A 23,999-nucleotide genomic window follows, 5' to 3' on the forward strand; every position below is an offset into this window, starting at 1 on the left:
GTTGCGAATGGTCCTCGCCGATACCCCAGGAGCAACAGTGTCCCTAATTTGCTGGGAAGTGGCGGTGCGGTCCCCTACGGCACTGCGTAGGATCCTACGGTCTTGGTGTGCATCCGTGCGTCGCTGCGGTCCGGTCCCAGGTCGACGGGCACGTGCACCTTCCGCCGACCACTGGCGACAACATCGATGTACTGTGGAGACCTCACGCCCCACGTGTTGAGCAATTCGGCGGTACGTCCACCCGGCCTCCCGCATGCCCACTATACGCCCTCGCTCAAAGTCCGTCAACTGCACATACGGTTCACGTCCACGCTTCCGCGGCATGCTACCAGTGTTAAAGACTGCGATGGAGCTCCGTATGCCACGGCAAACTGGCTGACACTGACGGCGGCGGTGCACAAATGCTGCGCAGCTAGCGTCATTCGACGGCCAACACCGCGGTTCCTGGTGTGTCCGCTGTGCCGTGCGTGTGATCATTGCTTGTACAGCCCTCTCGCAGTGTCCGGAGCAAATTTGGTGGGTCTGACACACCGGTGTCAATGTGTTCTTTTTTCCATTTCCAGGAGTGTATTAGCAACAGTGTAGACTAGTCACAAACGAACGCAGTGAGCTGAAAACTATGGCAAGTAAACTGACTGCGAACAGGAATTCGATGTGTCTGAAGGCACCAACGGTATTCTTCGAAAGCAGCAAAAGCGCTACCGTTGCATCAACGGTAAACATACACTGTATCTGCAGATTATTCGTTAAATATGATTGGGTGGCTTATTAGGAAGGGCATGTACATATACAGTTAACTGATGCTCCTCTCTGATATGTATTAAATCCGTCATACTGGTTCCATCACTACACACCATGGACAGCTAGGCAATCAGTTTGGTAGTTTAATGGCAGAAAGACATCCCGGGCAAAGAGGTTGAAAGCAGTGACGCGGGTTGGGCAAGAATAAAGTGTGGAAGAGGTTGGGTGGGTAACAGATATGGTCCTACGTGCGCGACACAAGCATAAAAAAAGTACATTAAATGGGTTCCATGTCGGAAACCATTGTAAATATGGCAGATGTACATATGAAGGCTTTTCTTTAAAATTATCAATTCTGTCATATATTTGAATATGGACCATTCCTCCTGTGACACACTATATAAACGCTACTTGCGGAAAACGAAAACTCTGGCAATATATCTTAAGATTTCAGCAGTGTTCCTCCTTTCTCATGCGTCGATGCAATCCAGTTTGACTCCACAATATAGTTTTCGTGTTTTACAGGTAGTTATGTTTCTTTGGTAAAAAATGGTGACATAGTTATTTGATAGTGACATTCATACATCACACTCAGAGGAAGATTTATAACTCCCGAGCTTTTGTCCTCTTAGAATTAAATGTTATGTCAGGTTCAAGAAACCAGTGTAACGCATTTGGTAGTGCCTTAATCAGAGAGAGCTCTGCGTTTGTGAGGGATACCGGCTGTTAGACTCGCGAGCGGTACCCCTCGTTCAAGCTAACGCGAAAGTTATGACCAATAATCGTCGATTTATTGCTTGCCGACGTCCGCTGTTCCGTGCCCGCCTTCCCAACAGCGCTGAATAATAGCGAGCTAATGTGTAAACATAGCAGAAAGTAATCAAGTCCAACAGTGCGAAAACAGCCTGCTAACACTTAAACGCAGCACCACGACTATTTACGGCCACATTTAGCGAAGCGGCAGCAGTGCTGCTAACCAGTATTTACGGCGGAAAGTGGATTCCCTCATTTTATCAACGTCAGGTCCAAGTACATGAATCTGCTACACCACAAACGCCGTGATCCTCAACTTACTGTGTACCGAGTCGGGCTACAGAGAACCTGTGCGACGAAATACATGTCATTTACACAAAGAGCGCAAAATTAATACACACCGATAAAGAAGAATGTGCAGCCACGATAATTATGTTCGCTTCCATGTCATAAGATCCATAGACTGGTAAATACTGAAGATCTACAGTTTCTTGGAGTTGTTCTATTCCAGATTTGTAGAATAGCTGTTTGGAAATGGAGCAACAGTTTCAGAGGTGCTACACACTGTGCAGAAACTGTCACGTTGAAAGACCGAAGCTCCTTTGTCCTCTTCATATACTTATTAAGGCTCATCAAACCAGCCCATCTTGCATTTCTAAAATCTGAATTTTGTATTAGCAGAAGAGCCAACACCGCGTTACGAGTGGAGGCCGAAATGCACGCGGTTTAGCTCACGGAGGCTGGCGTGAGGAGGGAAGAATTATCCTGACATGAGGTCTGGAACATGACAAGGAATGAGAATTCAGAAAGCGGACGTAATTAGTATGATACTTGCCTTTAATCCATTAATGATGAAAGTCGCTCTTGACGGAACATGATTCACAATATTATCTGTTCAGAATACATTCTTGAAGATAATAATTATAGTAACTGAATATGGCGCCTTGCCAAGTCGTAGCAAATGACGTAGCTGAAGGGTATGCTAAACTGTCGTCTCTACAGATGAGAGCGTACGTAGGCAGTGAACCATAGCTAGCAAAGTCGGCTGTACAACTGGGGCGAGTGCTAGGGAGTCTCTCTAGACTAGACCTGCCGTGTGGCGGCGCTCGAACTGCAATCACAGATAGTGGCGACACGCGGGTGCGACGTATACTAACGGACCGCGGCAGATTTAAAGGCTACCACGTAGCAAGTGTGGTGTCTGGCGGTGACACCACACTGAATTTGCATACGTGCAAATTAATGTTATTCCACTACCGTACCACGCTGTCGTGCAAAGTAGGTAGTCGACTTCTGTGTACTTGGTTGTACATGATCGGGAGTAGGATGAACGCATATCGTAATTCTGTTCATTTCACGTAGAGATGAGCGGGAACTTTCGAGCTATGAGGAGGCCAGCCGCTCACAATAGCAGCACGTGGGAGCACATCCGATCTCCGGGAATTGTGGGCGGAGTTCTGATCCATTGCTGGCAGCTTTCACTTTTGATGTTGGATCTCAGGAACCTGAGAGACGGAAGCTCGCTATTTTTACAAATGCTGGGCGCAGTTTCTTGCGAATGCTAATATTTTTGGCATGAACGCGCCAGCTCAGCGTCACGGCGCTGCAATTTTTTGGGACGGTGGGTGGTAGAGCTCCATGCGACAGCCGACAGAACGGCGTCACTTGTAGCAACCCAGTTATTACATTCTGTTGACGCTCGTCGCCGGAAAGCTTTCTGCGCAAAGTCCTGGCGGATGGTATGTTACCTTGCTCGACTGTTACGTCAGCACATGTCTGCAGTCATCTTCGCGAACTGGTGGGAAGGAACGGTATTGGCACCTAGGTTGATGGGGTGCGGTAATGAGAAAGGAGACGAGTGGCGAACGCTTTGTTTATCAGCGACGATTGGTCGAAGCAGGAATCGATCGCAAACTTTGCCGCGCTTGCTGCGGAGTAATTACGTTCGTAATTTCAGTTGTCTGGCCACCAGGACAAACTAATAGCACCCTCCTTTTTTTACGGTTGTACTTCTATCGGTCTCCAAGGTGTGAGTCAATTTCAATGCCACAGAACCGACCGCGAGCAGTAGTGGTTATCAAAACTCCGTATTTCGCCGTACTATAGGCAGTACACGCAAATGCGGCCTGTAGGTGTTCATTTCATTAATCAGCCGGCCTTAATTCGAATTGAGATTTCTCAGCGGTGGCATCCGTAGAACCACTTTGCCTTCTTAGGTGATGTCGTGGTACTGCATCCGATTACACACTTGTTTAGCCGACCGGGGTGGCCGAGTGGTTCTAGGCGCTACAGTCTGGAACCGCGCGACCGCCACGGTCGCAGGTTAGAATCCTGTCCCGGGCATGGATGTGTGTGATGTCCATAATTTATTTAGGTTTAAGTAGTTCTAAGTTCTAGGGGACTGATGACCTCATATGTTAAGTCCTATAGTGCTCAAAGCCGTTTTGAACGTACCTGTAACTATGGGGCGCAATTTATCTATTAAACAGTCACATTCACCGAAGTCTTTCTGCACCCTCTTTTTTATAGAACTTTGATCGAATAATTTAATGAATAGATTACATGGGAGACGAGCGAGCCCACATAGTACTTATACATCACTGGCCATTAAAATTGCTACACCACGAAGAGACACGAAATTTAACCGACAGGAAGAAGATACTGTGACATGCAAATGATTAGCTTTTCAGAGAATTCACACAAGGTTGGCGCCGGTTGCGACTCCTACAACGTGCTGACATGAGGAACGTTTCCAACCGATTTATCATACACAAACAGCAGTTGACTGGCGTTTAATGGTGTCACGTTGTTGTGATGGCTCGTGTAAGCAGGAGAAATGCGTACCATCACGTTTCCGACTTTGCTAAAGATCGGATTGTAGCCTATCGCGATTGCGGTTTATCGTATCGTGACATTGCTGCTCGCGTTGAGCGAGATCCAATGATTGTTAGCAGAATATGGAATCGGTGGGTTCAGGATGGTAATACGGAACGCCTTGCTGGATCCCAACGGCCTCGTATCACTAGCAGTCCAGATGACAGGCATCTTATCTGCATGGTTTAGTTAGGTTTAAGTAGTTCTAAGTTCTAGGGGACTGATGACCATTGCTGTTAAGTGTTTGGAGCCATTTTAATTTTTATCTGCATGGCTGAAACGGATCGCGCAGCCAAGTCTCGATCCCTGAGTCAACAGATGGGAACGTTTGCAAGACAACAACCATATGCAGGAACAGTTCGACGACGTTTGCAGCAGCATGGACTATCAGCTCAGACACCATGGCTGCGGTTACAGACAGGAGCGCCTGCGATGGTGTTCTCAACGACGAACCTGGGTGCACGAATGGCAAAACGTCATTTTTCGGATGAAACCAGGTTCTGTTTAGAGCATCATGATGGTCGCATCCGTGTTTGGAGACATCGCGGTGAACACACATTGGAAGTGTATACTAGTCATCGCCATACTGGCGTGTCACCCGGCGTGATGGTGTGGAATGCCATTGGTTACACGTCTGGGTCACCTCTTGTTCGCATTGACTTCACTTTAAACAGTGGACGTTACTTTTCAGATGTATTGGGACCCGTGGCTCTACCCTTCATTCGATCCCTGCGAAACCCTACATTTCAGCAGGATAATGCACGCCCGCATTTTGCAGATCCTGTACAGGCCTTTATGGATACAGAAAATCATCGACTGCTGCCCTGGCCAGCACATTGTCTATATCTCTCACCAGTTCAAAACGTCTGGTCAATGGTGGCCGAGCAACTGGCTCGTCACAATACGCAAGTCACTACTCTTGATGAACTGTGGTATCGTGTTGAAGCTGCATGTGCAGCTGTACTTGAACACGCCATTCAATCTCTGTTTGACTGAATGCCCAGGCAATAAAGCCAGTTATTGCGGCCAGAGGTGGTTGTTCTGGGTGCTGATTTCTCAGGATCTATGCACCTAAATTTAGTGAAATGTAGTCACAGGTAAGTTCTAGTATAATATATTTGTCCAATGAATACCTGTTTATCATCTGCATTTCTTCTCGGTGTAGCAATTTTAATGGCCTGTACTGTATCCGAATCAGGGCCATTTAGGCACTGCATTACACACTTGCAGTAGATACCATGTAAATCCACTTGGGTGTGATTTGCACAACATCGTGATTTTTCCACCAAACTTCCATATCAGTTAAGGGTCCCATGATTGCAATCACGCAGCTAGTTTCCATAGTTGACTGAAATGTAAACATACCAGCCTTATATACACTCCTGGAAATTGAAATAAGGACACCGTGAATTCATTGTCCCAGAAAGGGGAAACTTTATTGACACATTCCTGGGGTCAGATACATCACATGATCACACTGACAGAACCACAGGCACATAGACACAGGCAACAGAGCATACACAATGTCGGCAATAGTACAGTGTATATCGACCTTTCGCAGCAATGCAGGCGGCTATTCTCCCATGCAGACGATCGTAGAGATGCTGGATGTAGTCCTGTGGGACGGTGTTGAGTTACACCTTCTAGAGCACGTTGGGTGGCACGGGATACATGCGGACGTGCATTGTCCTGTTGGAATAGCAAGTTCCCTTGCCGGTCTAGGAATGGTAGAACGATGGGTTCGATGACGGTTTGGATGTACCGTGCACTATTCATTGTCCCCTCGACGATCACCAGACGTGTACGGCCAGTGTAGGAGATCGCTCCCCACACCATGATGCCGGGTGTTGGCCCTGTGTACCTCGGTCGTATGCAGTCCTGATTGTGGCGCTCACCTGCACGGCGCCAAACACGCATACGACCATCATTGGCACCAAGGCAGAAGCGACTCTCATTGCTGAAGACGACACGTCTCCATTCGTCCCTCCATTCACGCCTGTCGCGACACCACTGGAGGCTGCACGATGTTGGGGCGTGAGCGGAGTACGGCCTAACGGTGTGCGGGACCGTAGCCCAGCTTCATGGAGACGGTTGCGAATGGTCCTCGCCGATACCCCAGGAGCAACAGTGTTCCTAATTTGCAGGGAAGTGGCGCTGCGGTCCCCTACGGCACTGCGTAGGATCCTACGGTCTTGGCGTGCATCCGTGCGTCGCTGCGGTCCGGTCCCAGGTCGACGGGCACGTGCACCTTCCGCCGACCACTGGCGACAACAACGATGTACTGAGGAGACCCCACGCCCCACGTGTTGAGCAATTCGGCGGTACGTCCACCCAGCCTCCCTCATGCCCACTATACGCCCTCGCTCAAAGTCCGTCAACTGCACATACGGTTCACGTCCACGCTGTCGCGGCATGCTACCAGTGTTAAAGACTGCGATGGAGCTCCGTATGCCACGGCAAACTGGCTGACACTGACGGCGGCGGTGCACAAATGCTGCGCAGCTAGCGCCATTCGACGGCCAACACCGCGGTTCCTGGTGTGTCCGCTGTGCCGTGCGTGAGATCATTGCATGTACAGCCCTCTCGCAGTGTCCGGAGCAAGTATGGTGGGTCTGACACACCGGTGTCAATGTGTTCTTTCTTCCATTTCCAGGAGAGTAAATCATTCATTGGTTTCCAAAACTCTGTATTTTACACATGAATATAACCGCAAGCTCATCGAGGCATTCTAAATAATGTTCTATGAGTGCTCCCATGGCCATACGACATACGCCCATGCTATAGGCAATTTCGAACCACATCGTGTGTAGCAACATCCTATCAGCGGTCATCACGGCAGCATATCTGGCGTTCTGTCAGCCGTTTCAGTGTTCGCGGCAGTGGGGGTACGTATAGAAACATCCTTAATGTCACAGGGAGGTAGGTCTGGTGGTCTGTACGGCCGAGAAAACGGAGCCACATTATCTCCAGCGCTACGCACACTCAAGCGATGAGGAAGTTCGTCATTTACACACCGTCGACGATCAATGCTCCAACGAGGAGGTGATTTGTCGTGTTGGCACATGAAATTCTCATAATCAGCAGTCACTTGTGGAAACAATTACAACAGCAAAATATCAAGCTGAGTAGCACTCGCCACTGCCTTCACAGAGCGTATAAATGGTCCATACAGATCCATGGGTGATACTGTAGACAAAAAACTAACCTACGGCGAATCACGTTCATGCATCACAGTTTCGTGATCACGTTCAGTGCCCTACACGCTCACATAGTGGCGATTACCTTTGCAGATGAACAGAAGGCTGCGTCTTCGCTGAATATCAGCTTCCAGGCGACATGCTCATCATCAAGTTCTTCCTGCATTGTGATGCAAAGTTGAAGGCGCTGACTATGATTATCCGTTTTAAATATTGAACGAGATGCGGACGGTACGGTCTGAAACATAACCATGGTCACAACATCGTCCAAACCTCTCACTGCAGTATTCCTAGTCCACGGCTGGCTGATTTTATTGTTTCTTTTACGTAGGTCCTCCAGAATGCACGCTGCACTGTTGTAACACGTAATCATCTTGTATTCTATCACCCAAAACGTATTACGCAATTGCGGATATGGACAACCATCAGCTGCAGAATGGGAAGATGACAGCGAAAATTTGTGCTGAGCCGGAACTCGAATCCGGATTTCCCGCTTACAGCGAGTGGTCGCTATATCAGGTTATATATATATAATTTTCTTTCTCGGGCTAGCGCTCTACCGATTTTTTTCTTATTGGCATAGGTCATGGGTCAGAATGGGCAGGAGTCTTTCTTGGAGGCCTGACCACGGTTTCCACGCCTCCTGACAGGATAAGGGAGAGGCAGCGGGAAGGAAACATTGTACATTTAACTAATTATTTTCTGTTGGTTTTTAATTCCTTTCCTGTAATTTCTGTATACCAGGAAAAAAACAATTACATGTGTAAAAAAGGAAAGAAATGTAGGGCCAAAGTCACATCCTCGTCATTTCACTGGTAGGAATATCGCAGTCCAAGGAATATCCTAGCCCGCGAAACTACGTAGACCTGGAACTGCCCACAACTCCGGGGGTCATGGAACATGCTCCTAGAAAGTTCGCAAAGTACTTTTTGTATTTGGAATGACGTCGGATGATCTCAGTTGTTCTAGAAGAAGGAGCCAATAGTCCGTGCTCGATATCACAGTCAGCGAGAGCAAGTAGTGCAATACGTGTTCTCCAATCGCGAGGATTGCTGACATTTTTTGTGGGGGAAAAAAGACTACGTCTGGGAAAAATAAAGCGTCCGTCGTAATCGTGAAGCCACCGGTGTGTTGCAGGGGTACCATAATGCATTGCGTCATCCGCCAAACATCTTTCGCCTCACCGCACTACAGACAGTGTTCATCGCTGTACTGCATACCACATATAAGGCAGAGTGGGAAATCGACCGTGTGAATGCAGTACAATCGTCCATGAGCAAATGTCTTATGGTTGATTAATGGTAACCACGACAATCTCGCTCCCGTTGCGAGGAGAGGCGTAAGGGCGGTTCGTCAGATCTGTCGCCAATCACTCGTTGGGTATTTAAGCCCGACGACATTGGTGCCATGATGACGCCACAAGTATCGATATATCTCACGGGTAGTGAGGATCGTTGTAGGAGGTATTTTTAAATGAACACAACGAAAATGGACAAGGAGTCGCACAACATGAAAAAAGGCCAATAGTGTGCTTACTCCCCAGAATGAACCATGGACCTGGCCGTTGGTTGGGGGGCTTGAGTGCCTCAGCGATGCAGATAGACCTACTGGAGGTGCAATCACAACGGAGTTGTGTCTATTGAGAGGCCAGACAAAAGTGCGGTTCCTGAAGAGAGGCAGCAGCCTTTTCAGTGGTTGTAGGTACTATAGTCTAGATGATTGACTGATGTGGCATTGTAACATCAACCAAAAGAGCCTTGCTGTGGTGGAACTGCGAACGTCTCAAAGCAAGGGGAATCTACAGCCGTAATTTTTCCTGAGGGCATGCACCCTTAATGTACGCTTAAATGATGATGGCGTCCTCTTGGGTAAAGTATTTTAGAGGTAAAATTGTCCCCCATTCGCATTTCCGGACGGGGACTACTCAGGAGGATGTCGTTATCAGGAGAAACAAAACTGGATGTCTAGGAATCGGAGAGTGGAATATCAAATCTCTTAATCGGGCAGGTAGGTTAGAAAATTTAAAAAGCGAAATGGATAAGTTAAACTTAGATATGGTGGGAATCAGAGAAATTCGGTGGCAGGAGGAACAAGGCTTTTAGTCAGGTGAAAATGGTTCAAATGGATCTAAGCACTTCGCGACTTAACGTCTGAGGTCATCAGTCCCCTAGACTTAGAACTACTTAAACCTAACCAACTTAAGGACATCAAACACATCCATGCCAGATGCAGGATTCGAACCTGTGACCACAGTACAAGCACGGTTCCGGACTGAAGCGCCTAGAACCGGTTGGCCGTAGCGGCCGGTGGTCAGGTGAATACAGGGCTGGAAATACAAAATCAAATACGGGAAATGCTGGAGTAGGTTTAATAATGAATAAGGAAACAGGAACATTGATCAGCAACTACAACAGCATAGTAAACGCATTATTGTAATCAAGATAGACACGAAGCCCACGCCTACCACAGTAGTACAAGTTTATATGCCAACTAGCCCTGCAGTTGAAAAAATGAATCATGTGACAAAAGAAATTATTCAGATAGATAAGGGAGAAGAAAATTTAATAGTCATGGGTGACTGGAATTCGATAGTGGGAAAAGGAAGAGAAGGAAAAGTAATAGGTGAATGTAGAATCCGGGTAAGGAATGAAAGAGGAAGCCACCTGGTAGAATTTTGCATAGAGCACATCTTGGCTTAAGAATCATGAAAGAAGGTTGTAGGCGTGGAGGGTGCCTGCAGACACTGGAAGGTTTCAGATAGATTGTGTAATGGTAAAACCGAAATTTAGGAACTAGGTTTAAAATATTAAGACTTTCAAGGTGTACATGTGGACTATTGTCACAATTTATTGGTTATAAACTGTAGATTGAAACTGAAGAAACTGCAAAGAGGTATGAATTTAAGACGATGAGACCTGGAGAAACTGAAAGAACCAGAGATTTTAGAGAGTTTCATAGAGAGCATTAGTGAACGATTGACAAGACCAGGGCAAAGAAATACAATAGATGAAGAATGCATAGCTCTGAGAGATGAAATAGAGAAGGCAGCAGAGGATCAAGTATGTAAAAAGACGAGGGCTAATAGAAATCCTTGGATAACAGAAGAGATATTGAATGTAAGTGATAAAAGGAGTAAATATAAAAATGCAGTAAATGAAGCAGGCGAAAAGGAGTAGAAACGTCTCAAAATGAGATCGTCAGGAAGTGTAAAATGGCTAAGCACGGATGGCTAGAGGACAAATGTAAGGATCTATAAGCATATATCACTAGGATTAAGATAGATACTGCCTACAGGAAAACTTAGAGAGACATTCGGAGAAAAGAGAACCACTTGTATGAATATCAAGAGCTCAGATGGAAACTCAGTTCTAAGCAAAGCACGGAAAGGATATGAGATGAATATGAACTAAAGCGAAACGGGGATAGTGATATGTAGTCGAATAAAATCCGGTGATTCTTAGGGAATTAGATCAAAACGAGTTTTGGTATCTGGGAAACAAAATATCTGATGATGGTCGCACTATAGAGTGTATAAAATGCAGACTGGCTGTAGCAAAGAAAGCATTTCTGAACAAGAGAAAGTTGTTAACACTGAGTATACATTTAAGTGTAAGGAAGTCCCTGTTGAAGTTATCTGTGTGGAATGTATGGAGTGAAAGATAGACGATAAATAATTTACAGATGAAGAGAATAGAAGCTTTCGAAACGTGATGCTGCAAAGTGATGCCGCAGATTAGATTGGTAGATCACGTAACTAATGACGAAGTACTGAAGGGGAATTTGTGGCACATCTTCACTAGAGGAAGAGTTTGGAAGGTAGAACACATTCTGAGGTATCAAGTGATCACCAACTGGAGGGGAGCGTGGAGGTTAAAAATCATAAAGGGAGACGAAGAGATGAATACAATGAGCAGACTCCAAACGATGTACTTTACAGGAGTTACTCGGAGATGAAGAGGGTTGCACAGAATGGAACAGCTTGGAGAGCTGCATCAAACCAGTCTCTGACCGAAGACCACAACAACAACAACAGTGTGCCTGCTGCCACTGATGGTTCAAAGGACGGGGGAAGAAGGACGTCCAGGTTCACCGACGTGATGGTGTATTGCTGTTGGTTTCAGGTCCATAGCGCCGCTCAAAAAGTATAGACCGAGAGCCTTGTTCCCCACATTTGTGAGATTAAGTCGACCGGAATGGTGTGGGGGAGTTATAGTCTCGTATTGGACCTTAAGCAGCATCCCCTGGCTGACATAGCGTACAAAGGCCGCCATTAATCTGCGAGCAATACCATATGGCATTGGCATTACCTGTGCCACGTGTGGCAGTCGTGAGGCAAGACGAAAATTAGAGTATTCCACCCTTTGGAGCATGTCGTGGATTCGGAGTGAATTGTTGCGTATGTGAAGTCAGACGTGCTCGAGCAGACGCTGCTAAGCATCGCATGATGTCCTCCGTCGCAAATGGACTATACAGACCCCCCCCCCTGTCCCGATCTGTATGCAAAATCTTGGTTTTATGCATGCTGACCCTGCTATCTGTCGCACGCCTTATGTAGTAAGAAGGGCAACCACCTGCCGTAGTTCGTTCTCCGATCAGACGAGATTCATCAAGTCATCTGTACACATGCGACACATGAACGAACGCGCATGGAGCTGGAAGCCCGTAAGATTCCGTCGAAGAGTCAGTATCTGTGGTTCGAGCGCTATCGCAAACAGCACCATCGACAAAGGACTTCATTGCCTAACTCAGCTGTAAACATGTAGGGTGCATACTGTAAGACCTTCGGTACACACACCATCAGATTATTTGACTTGTCGCTCTAACGAAATAGGCGAGTGTCACCCATATGTCTCGTGGCGTTATCGTGGCGTGTTTATCTTCTGCCGTTAGGTCAGGCGATAGAAATGCCGCTTGCACGCTTAGAGTAGCAGACTGACGATGACCTACTTTAAGCAGAACTTGATTAATAATCACACACATTTATTAAAATAATAACAAACATAAACGTTACATAACTTGATTCTGGATGCTATTTATAATTGACAATCTGAAGTTCCTTTGGTGTGGGCACGTATTCTTACATATCTCTGATACTTGACAATGTGCCTATACACTTATCTTCATGGCTATGTACAGGAATATGGTAATGTTACTATGTGCAGACTGAAACTTGACTATGAAACTTGACAGAGAGGTGCAGATAAATGCAGACTCGTACAGACTGATGCAGACTGACTAATCGGAGGTCTGTACACTCGTTATAATACCTCACGTGTTCAGATATCACTGCACGAGTGTGATCCGCGAGGAGAAAAGGTTCTACGTTAGCAGCAATCTCATTGGCTGCGTTACATTTTAATACACGGATCGGCGGAAGCTGAATTTGGTCCGTCTCTAAGACAGCGCCATCTCTTAGTGCGGACACAGACGAGCGCTGCGCCTGCGCTGTTGTGCTTAGCGGGGCGCGCTCTAGTGGGAAAGTTGTGTACGCACTGACCACACGGAAGTACGTATGTACACAACAAAACAAGAATCGTGTCTACCTTCCTGCCATTGACTCTCAACGTCGAAGGAGCACCGCGAAAAAGGCGCGTGAGAATGGCAATGAAACCCTGGGTTAATGGCATGGGCTGCATAGTTGAGCCAAGAAAATCATCGTTGATTCAGTCACAGGCAGGATCTAATTCCACTCACATTAACGTCGCTTACTTGCGACATGCCTCCATTCAGGAAATGATGCACCGAACCTCTAGACAAGCCTGATCTGGGGGGGGGGGGGGGGGGGGGGGGAGTGTCTTGGATATTAAAGTCTTGAGCCTTGCCGCCAACATTCGCGCAAATATTCTGTAGTCAGTGATGAGCATTGTGAGCGGTCGAAACTGATGGACGCTGTATCCTTGCCGGTTTCGGTACTGGTATAGGCATTCCCTTGTCAGGGATTAGTAACCCGTTATCTATCAACACCGACTGGGACATCATTATATCCGCGAATTCGCGATGAAATTCGAGTGTCAACATTTATAGCTTCAAGAATACACTCAATTTTATGTCAGCGATCTATCATTAGCATTTGTGCAGGATGGGGTAGCTGGCACGGATTTTGATTATTGATTTTTCTTTTTTTGTGCAGTACTGGGAAAGGCTGTGGTGAGTACAGTGAAGAGCCTAAATTTTTGAGTAGAAAAACATTAGGACCCATTAACTAAATACTTGTTGAGGTAACCCCAAAACGCTTTCCTTAAAAGCTTGAAATCCTCCATGAAGGGTTAGTTGGCATACCCTTGGTAACATGATTTAGGTAGGAATACGTGTGCAGGACACAGTAATTTTGGAGGAAAATCATTTTATTTTAGCAAAACTTAGGGAAATCTCTTTTACAAGGAATAAATCCTTCAGAACAGAAATGTATCATGATAAAATAGGTGGAGAAAAAAATTATACTAGAATGTGTGAACAACAGGATGAACCTAAATGTATGATAAAAGAACGATTTCTTTCAGAAATAAGTATTTCTTGTAGCTGCCTGTCGTTGTTGAAACAGAATTAGTTCCATTTCTTAAATTAAACAACGTATGTAGGAGTTGGGCGTCCGTTTGATCGAATTGTTGTGCTCAATTTTAGCACATATTTACATTGGTTGTACCAGACTGAATTATTCTGCTCTGACCGTCTTTAGTTTTTTGCCTTTTTGATCATGATAGACACGTGAATCTTTTACCATCAGTTTCGACAGTCTCAGCAGAGTACTGGTACGCATTGTGCTTCACCAAAGCAAATTCATTTAAAGGTATTCTGGGTGATTAGGAGATCCTTGAGAGTGCGAGGCATTCCTTGTTGATCTTGTTCGACGTGTCCTGTTGGTATAGCTGTGCCAGGTGACTCCAGACGTACTACTCGACCACAATATTATTGCAGTTGTCCTTCTGTGGCCGTTGTTGGAAACCCACGCTGATTTATATATATATATATATATATATATATATATATATATATATATATATATATATATACTTTTAAAGGTATACTGACAAGTTAGGAAAAAGTTAGGAAAAAGTTTAAATAAGGGCCCCGCGTTTTTGACGTTTCCAAGAACACTGAAGTTACGGTGGATCGTGCACCTTTGCATACACCCCACACTAGCTAAACCCCTTAATTAGGGCATTAACGTTGGCACGATGGCAGCGCTCTAGCTCCATGGAGGCAGGAAATAGAAGCTTATGGCAATTAACCCCGCTCTCCCCTACTTTAAAAATATTGCACAGTGATTCACACAAAGTCCTAAACAGTGTTATTATATTCATTTTATAACTGCCAGCGATTATATGTACATATAACTCTTGCGCCACAACAGGCAGGGCCTAGTTTGACGTCAAGCGTGCCGCAGCAAGTAGCCAAAACGTAAGAAGCAGAACCATAAGAACTAAGTCTCGATAACCCTAACAAGGAAATGAGTGGTTGCGCATTTTAGAAGAGTGTCCGTCCCAAACCCTAAACAAACACGACGAAAGACTTAGTGGAATCAAACAAACAGGAAACGAAAAGAAACCGGAAACAGATTGCTTGGGGAGAAAAATACGTCAAGGACGCGGACACTATAAACGACTCAAGAACAGATTGATTCCAGTATCGATCAAGACCATCCGATGCCTCCATCTGCCACGATTTTCACGACTGCAGCAACGAAGTGATAAAATACATGGTGAAACCTGCACCTGTCATTTATTTTGCACAATTCGCTAATAGTTTCGGTCAATGATCATTATCAGGCATAGATGGCAGAAAGAATCTGAGATGCAATGACGGAAATAAAAGAAAGATTAAGTGTGAGATTAAAATTCAAGGCGAAAGAATATCAATGATAACATTTTTGATGACACAGCAATCCTTAGTGAAACTTACAGGAATTACAGGTTATGTTGAATGGAATGAATAGTCTAATCAGTAAGGAACATGGATGGAGTACAAATAGAAGTGAGACGAAAATAATGAGAAGTTGACAAACTGCCTATTGGCTTCTGTCTCGGGTTCTTCGGCCGAAGTTCATCTAATGATTTTACTGACGTTTCGCCAGCAGGAGTGGCTGGCATTGTCAAAGCTTCAGCCTCCATTGCCGCTGGTGAACTGGAGCCAAGCTCGCGGGCGCGGAATATATGTATCTGGCGCCGCAACATCCTAGGTCTTCTCCGCGGGCCGGCCAGGATGACCGAGCGGTTCTAGGCAGTACAGTCTGGACCGCTACGGTCGCAGGTTCGAATCCTGTCTCGGGCATGGATGTGTGTGATGTCCTTAGGTTAGTTGGGTTTAAGTAGTTCTAAGTTCTAGGGGTCTGATGACTTGAGAAGTTAAGTCCCATAATGCTCAGAGCCATTTGAACCATTCTTCTCCGTGGTCATTCCCGGTGCGGTTCTCCTCTTGCTACCTGCGATGGTCATTCGCTGCAGTACGAGAAGCCAGGATTCGTTTAGCTTAAGGCTTTCCTCTTGCTTGTTGAAACTGTTCGCATGTTTTTGTGTTTTTACAGCTTCTATGCAGTGATACCTGAACACGTGAGGTATTATAACGAGTGTACAGACCTCCGATCAGTCAGTCTGCATATGTCTGCACCAGTCTGTACAAGTCTGCATTAGTCTGTACGAGTCTGCATTTATCTGCACCTGTCTGTACCAGTCTAGATTAGCCTGTATTACTCTATAGTCAAGTTTCAGTCTGCGCGTAATAAGATTACCATATACTTGTACAAAGCCATGAAGATAAGTGTATAGACACTTTGTCAAGTATCAGAGATATGTGAGAATACGTGCCCACACCAAAGGAACTGCAGATTGTCAATTATAAAAAGCATCCAGAATCAAGTTACGTAATGTTTATGTTTGTTATTATCTACAGCCAGAACTTCCGTGTCGGCGAATTTTATGGACGATCAATTAGCTCCAGGATCAAAGAACGTAATCGACATTGCAGTTTGGGGCAGGTGGAGAAATCGGCCGTGACAGAGCGAGCACTGAGTGAGACCGACCACGTAATAAATTCGCCGACACTGAAGTTCTGGCTGTTGAGAAGCACTATCACATTCGCTTGTTCAGAAAAGTTGTAGAAATACAAAAACACGCGAACAGTTTCAACAAGAAAGAGCAAATCCTTAAGGTAAACGGTTCCTGGCTTCCCATATTGCAGCGAGTGTTCGTCGCAGGTAGCAAGAGGAGAACCGCACCGGAAATGACCGAGGAGAAACCCTCGGATGTTGCCGCGCCAGGTACCTATAGTCTGCGGCCGCGAGCTCGGCTCCAGTTCACCACCGACAACGGAGGGTGAAGCTCTGACCATGCCAGCCACTTGTGCTGGCGAAACGTCAGTAAAACCATTTGCTGAAAGTCGGCCGAAGAACCTGAGACAGAATCCAATAGGCAGTTTGTCAACAAGTGGCCACGAAAGCCTTAAAAATTTTGTATAAAGAAAAGTATCAGAAATGAGAATAGCGGTAAACCTTATATCATAATTGGGGATCAGGAAGTAGACAAAGTCAAGGAATTCTACTATCTAGACAGCTGTATAACCTATGACGGACGGAGAACAAGGATATAAAAAGTAGGCAAAAAGGACTTTCCGGACCAAGAGGAGTCTACTAATACCAAACATAGGCCTTAATTATCATTAGAATTAATTAGAAATTTCCGAGAAAGTACGTTTGGAGCATACCATAGTATGGCTGTGGGATAAGAACTGTGGGAAAAGCAAGACAGAAGAGAATCGACGCATATCAGATGTAATTCTGCATAAATATGTTGAAGAATATTAGGTGGACTGATAAGATCAGGAATCAGGAGATTATCGGTACAAATGGCGAGGAAATAAACATGTGGAATACACTGACAGGAAAAAGGGACACGATGACGGGACAGGAATAAGTTCTATGGTACTGCAGGGAGCTGTAGGGGGCAAAGACTGGAGCGGAAGACAGAGACTGAAATAGAGCCAACAAATAATTGAGGACGTAGGTTGCGAGTGCTACTCTGAGATGAAAGCATTGCCACAGGAGACGAATTTGTGGAGGGCAGCGTGAAACCAGTGAGATGACTGATAACTGGAAAAGAAAACAATGGCGTAGAATCATAATTTAGTGAAATATCAATTTAGTACGGAAGAGAGAATGAGGAGGTAATGAGTAGAATTGGGGAGAAGAGGAGCTTGTGGCACAACTTGACTAGAAGAAGGGATCGGTTGGTAGGACATGTTTTGAGGCATCAAGGGATCACGAATTTGGTATTGGAGGGCAACGTGGAGGGTAAAAATCATAGAGGGAGACCAAGAGATGACTACACTAAGCAGATTCAGAAGGCTGTAGGTTGGAGTAGGTACTTGCACAGGATAGAGTACGATGGAGAGCTGCATCAAACCAGTCTCAGGACTGAAGACCACATCAACAACAACAACAACAACAACGGAAGAAAAAAGAAGGCAGGTGTGCCAAAAGCCTTTGTGCTTCTATTCATCGAAGAGAGTGCCAGTCTGAATCTCAGATGGACTGAGACCTCGATTGTTGAGTCAGATTTAAAATCCGTATTATGATATGGATACTTCAGCGTAAACTGTTATTGTCACATTAATGAGACCACCTTCTGCAGCGCCAACATGCAGGAGGAGAGTAGAGGTTCCCGAAGGTACCGACAGGGACGTGAAGCCATACGGATCCCAGCGTCGTTGTCAGCTGCTCTGCGTTTCACGCTTGAGGATACACGAGCTGAACACCCCTATCCAGGCTATCCCACAGACTTTCGACTGTGTCTAAATCCGAGACGTTTGATGTCCAGCGGAGAACGGTTGCCTCATTCTGATACTCTTCGCACCACACACGTACACATCTACATCTACATCTACATCTACATGACTACTCTGCAATTCACATTTAAGTGCTTGGCAGAGGGTTCATCGAACCACAATCATACTATCTCTCTACTATTCCACTCCCGAACAGCGAGCGGGAAAAACGAACACCTAAACCTTTCTGTTCGAGCTCTGATTTCTCTTATTTTATTTTGATGATCATTCCTACCTATGTAGGTTGGGCTCAACAAAATATTTTCGCATTCGGAAGAGAAAGTTGGTGACTGAAATTTCGTAAAAAGCTCTCGCCGCGACGAAAAACGTCTATGCTGTAATGACTTCCATCCCAACTCGTGTATCATATCTGCCACACTCTCTCCCCTATAACGCGATAATACAAAACGAGCTGCCCTTCTTTGCACCCTCTCGATGTCCTCCGTCAATCCCACCTGGTAAGGATCCCACACCGCGCAGCAATATTCTAACAGAGGACGAACGAGTGTAGTGTAAGCTGTCTCTTTAGTGGACTTGTTGCATCTTCTAAGTGTCCTGCCAATGAAACGCAACCTTTGGCTCGCCTTCCCGACAATATTATCTATGTGGTCCTTCCAACTGAAGTTGTTTGTAATTTTAACACCCAGGTACTTAGTTGAATTGACAGCCTTGAGAATTGTACTATTTATCGAGTAATCGAATTCCAACGGATTTCTTTTGGAACTCATGTGGATCATCTCACACTTTTCGTTATTTAGCGTCAACTGCCACCTGACAGACCATACAGCAATCTTTTCTAAATCGCTTTGCAGCTGATACTGGTCTTCGGATGACCTTACTAGACGGTAAGTTACAGCATCATCTGCGAACAACCTGAGAGAACTGCTCAGATTGTCACCCAGGTCATTTATATAGATCAGGAACAGTAGAGGTCCCAGGACGCTTCCCTGGGGAACACCTGATATCACTTCAGTTTTACTCGATGATTTGCCGTCTATTACTACGAACTGCGACCTTCCTGACAGGAAATCACGAATCCAGTCGCACAACTGAGACGATACCCCATAGCTCCGCAGCTTGATTAGAAGTCGCTTGTGAGGAACGGTGTCAAAAGCTTTCCGGAAATCTAGAAATACGGAATCAACTTGAGATCCCCTGTCGATAGCGGCCATTACTTCGTGCGAATAAAGAGCTAGCTGTGAGCTGTGAGCTGTGTAGCACGTTGCATTGTCTTACTGGTGGATGCCATTGTGCCGTGGAGACGCGGTTTCCAAGCACAGTTGCACACTTGTGTTGAGCAATCTGATTAGCGAGTTGTTAAGCCCCGCTCTTGAAATTGAAGGCGATGCAGCCACTGAGTACTAACTGGAGTAGAGAGGCGTGTACTTACGTCTACGGTGAGCCCGGCGAAGGGGAAGACCTTGATGGCGGGGTTCTCGCGCGGCGTGTAGCGGAAGAACTCGCGCCGGCCCTTGTACCACTTGACGGAGTAGAGGGCGTCGCCCTCCAGGTCGTAGCGGCAGCGCAGCACGGCCGCCGTGCCCCGCTGGATGGCCGCCGGCACCGACACGCGCACGTCGCGCAGCGCCACGCCCCCTGCCGGCAAGCCACGCCCACCCACTCACTGCGCTGCCTCGCACTGTTAGCGTATGTTTTATTACTAGCCGTATACTAGGAGTCGCGCAGGTATGTATATTTATTCCAATTCCATTAGTCTGTCTTCTCCCCCTCTCTATGTCTATTTCCTTTTTGCATCTCTCTATGTCCTTCTCCTCCTCCTCCTCTCTGCCTGTAGCCCCCTCTCTCTGTTCATCTCCTCCACCCCCCTCCCCCTTGCCGGTCGCTGTCCACATCCTCCTACTCCTCTGTCCATTTGTTGGCTACATCTCTGTCTCTCCCTCGGTGTCTCCATCAGCTGGTGGCCCCTCTGTGCATCTGCACTTTCCTCTTCCGTTGTGATGACCCCAACCCACCGGAAAAATAATTATCAAAATCTGAACTGTGAAGTCATCCAAAATTCCAGTTGGAAAATCACACTCTTTGTTATACTTCTCAATTGGTCACGATCCCACTTTGTTTATGAACTGAAAACTCTAATATTGACGAGAAACTGATCTGAACCGGCAAAATTGTATATATATTCTCTGAAACTTCAAAGACATCTAAGACAATATCTGAAAGGAATTAGAAAAAGTGACAAAATTTCGTGAATCACACACAACACTGTTACCAATCGCATGAACACGGGTGGAGGGAGGGGGGGGGGGGCGGGGGGGTACTACGACTCGTAGCAATATAATATCAAAAACTTTTATTACTGGGTAAATAGTCACTACGTGAATTGCCAGCTGACATTTATAATTCCCGCTCACGTCAGGAAAAGCACCAATACGGGAATAGCAGCTTTTACGTTATTGGTCAGAGCGCCAGCAATTACGGCGGTCGCCGTAATTTTCGCGCGAAGCCATATTTCGCGACAAAATACTCTTATTAGTCACTGTCATGTATCTAATCTCATACCAACACATAAAACTACACAAAATAACTACAAAAATTTTGAGATGCAAGGAGAATTAGTCCTAATGAGAGGAAGAAGTTTATATTTACTGGTGTTTCAACAATGACTACAAGGCAACTTGTAATTCACTGATTGTAATTTTATGTTAGTTAGCAGAAAACAAATAAACTAAACAAAGAATTTAATTAAACAGAGTCTGTAATTCGTATACTTTTTATAGAGAAAGAAAGTTTCTAGGTCAGGGGATAGCGTTCAGCGAAATCCCTTAACTTTTTGTGACATACGAAGCGCTGCGTTGGGCAGCACGATGTCGGCGGGTTACGATGATGAGAGCAGGATACAGGCAGTGCCGCTGGTTAATCTTCTCCGGCGAAACCCAAATAAAGTTCCGGCGCAGCTGTATCATTAACCCCGTGGTGATTAACAAACCACAAGACGCCAGTATACGAACGTTGTGGACATGTCCTCTCTTTCAAAGCGCATGACGTAGACATCGATCGTTTTTACACTTTATGCACTGTCCGTGATGCTATCGTCCATAATTACACGGTTCGTCACATTCCTATATTCTTAGCCACAAATACACAGTTGATAGAATTGTTCTTGTGTGTGAAGCACACCGTAAACAATGTCCACTCTGTTCTCGAATTCCAAACTTCGACGACGTCACTGAAAGCCATTTATATTGCACAGTTAATTAGTCTTGACTTTCACGGCTTGATAGAATGTGATATACAACAGTTCCACCACCGAAAACCAATACCAGCAAAGTTCATTCGCATAAAAGCACAGATCGTGTCGGCCACAACAAAGTAATGTTAGCGGCACTTTTATAGTTCGGTTCATGTGCTCTTAAAGTTCGCTGGCGATGTCACTACATACCGCAGCTGTAAAGAGAATTACACTCTCATAGTTCGGTATCACTGTCCATACAATTACGTATGTTTTTCATAAAACACAGTACTATTTTTTCCGCGCACGTTTCTCAGACACACCAACCGCCGTCCCCTCTACTACGCAACAACCTTTCGACTCTCGATATCACTATCGGTGACCCCTGTCTATAGATGTTATATCGTTATCGTAAAATACATAAACCTTTATAAATGTTATTGACTGCATTTTTCACAATTAATAATATTCCAAAAGGGAACTTTACAAACTTTACTACAAGTACAAAGCTAGAAACATGATTGTCCATTGGCAAAAGAAATAATCACAATTACATCTTCACATTTAAAAACCATAGTAGAATGTTACATAAACACAATTAGAAATGCCAATATGAACAAAAGAAAAAGAATAGAAATCTAAAGAAGATCACGAAAAAAAATTTTATATGCGTAATTAGCAATTCCTCACTGTCTATTTCCTCATCACACCTCTTTCTGTCCATCTCCTCCTCTTTCGTTTCTCTGTTCATCTACCTCTCCCACTATCTCTGTCCATTCCACCACTTTCCCTTCTCTGTCCATTTCCCGCTTCTCATCACTTCATCTCCTTCTTCTCCATAGCTGTCTATCTCCTCCTTCCCTCTCTGTCTTTCTTTCTCTTTCTCCCCCACAAGGAGATTTCTAGTCCTTGCCCTCAGGGTATTTCTTCCAAATTGTAATACTTGTATCGAGCTTGGTTAAAATCGACTCAGGGCGTTAGAAGGAGCGTTTTACAGCTGGACTTTACCCGCGTACGCTTATGTCACATATATTTGGGTATTTCACATATATTTGTACAAGTGTTTCACCTCTATTAGCCGATCACACTATTATTGCACCTGGAGTGGTAAGTATTCATCCTGATATTTGACGAGGATAGGCTGAAACACTTGATAGCGTATGCGCAGCTGACCTGGAAGCATTTAGAGTGCAGAGCGTTTCCCTTAGTCACTAGTGTACGTGTTTACTGTAAGGGCATCACGTGTTTCCCTTAGGGGCCACAGAAGGTCAAGTGCAATAGTACCGTGGCTGAGTTTTATCTCTATCGAATTTCACCCTGCAGTTTCGATACATAGCAGGTTAATGTTTATGAACTCATACCTGCTGCACTATGAGTCGTACAATGATATAATGTACCAGGTATGTTTGGAGATGTTGCGAACAGAGTTAGTAATAAAGAAGTAATTAATTGATACTTCATGCATGCCGCAGAACTTTTACCCTGATCATAGTGCTTATGATGCAATATTTCCTGAACTGTGATTCGGAAAATAATAAATTTTTGCAGGTAGTTTCAATGGTGTATCTGAATACCATCTGCAAAATATGTTCTGAACAGATTTACTAGTACGGAAGTAATATAGCACAAGGTCATTCATAATTTGGCAGTTTTATGCACGAATATCGAAAATATAAAAAGTGATAAACTTTCTTCTTTTCATCATTTCGTGTGTGGCGTGGCATCAGGGATGGTGATTGGTGGGGGGTGGGAGGGGAAGTGGGAGGTGGCACGGTGATGTGAGATAGAAATAGCCTCGTAAAGGTTTGAAATTATGTATAAATTTTATTGCTTGTCACTAAGTGGTGTCATTCTAAAATACTGGGTGAAAACATTTTGCGTATTTCGGCATCGTTGGCTAAACTACGTTTTCAGAAACCACTTCAAGGGTAGGTAGTTATTATTCCGACCGTCGTTCTTCACAAGCATTAAGGGACTTGCTTACCAAGACTGACTGAGGTCAGTCCAGTGGTTTAGGAGCATACAATTATTCAACTTTTATAGTTTGCTTGATGCCGTCTGCATCTGAAGCGCTACGACAGGTTCTGCTTTCTCAATACTAAATTCTACGTCTTAAAATGTAATCGAGCTTAGCACAAATTATGAACGCTCTGATACCCATAGGTATCGATATTTTCATTTGTATGACTAGAAGCTCATGAAGAACTATATGTTGTTGTTGTTGTTGTTGTTGTGGTCTTCAGTCCTGAGACTGGTTTGATGCAGCTCTCCATGCTACTCTATCCTGTGCCAGCTCCTTCATCTCCCAGTACCTACTGCAACCTACATCCTTCTGAATCTGCTTAGTGTATTCACCTCTACGATTTCTACCCTCCACGCTGCCCTCCAATGCTAAAATTGTGATCCCTTGATGCCTCAGGACATGTCTT

General features: G+C 45.2%; 1 protein-coding gene across 1 annotated transcript in view; it reads right to left on the minus strand.

The window, feature by feature from the left end:
- The window catches only part of LOC126285257 (uncharacterized), a gene marked incomplete at its 5' end in the record, with an annotated part of 554,477 nt that extends 534,456 nt beyond the window's left edge, over nucleotides 1-20,021 (minus strand). The window contains 2 exons of the mRNA XM_049984551.1: nucleotides 19,771-19,973; nucleotides 20,006-20,021. Of these exons, the coding sequence (XP_049840508.1) occupies nucleotides 19,771-19,973; nucleotides 20,006-20,021 (219 nt within the window). The remainder of the gene's footprint in view (nucleotides 1-19,770; nucleotides 19,974-20,005) is intronic.
- Between the last annotated feature and the right edge of the window lie 3,978 nt (nucleotides 20,022-23,999).

Source organism: Schistocerca gregaria, chromosome 8 (genome assembly GCF_023897955.1).
Source record: "Schistocerca gregaria isolate iqSchGreg1 chromosome 8, iqSchGreg1.2, whole genome shotgun sequence".
NCBI lineage: Eukaryota > Metazoa > Arthropoda > Insecta > Orthoptera > Acrididae > Schistocerca > Schistocerca gregaria.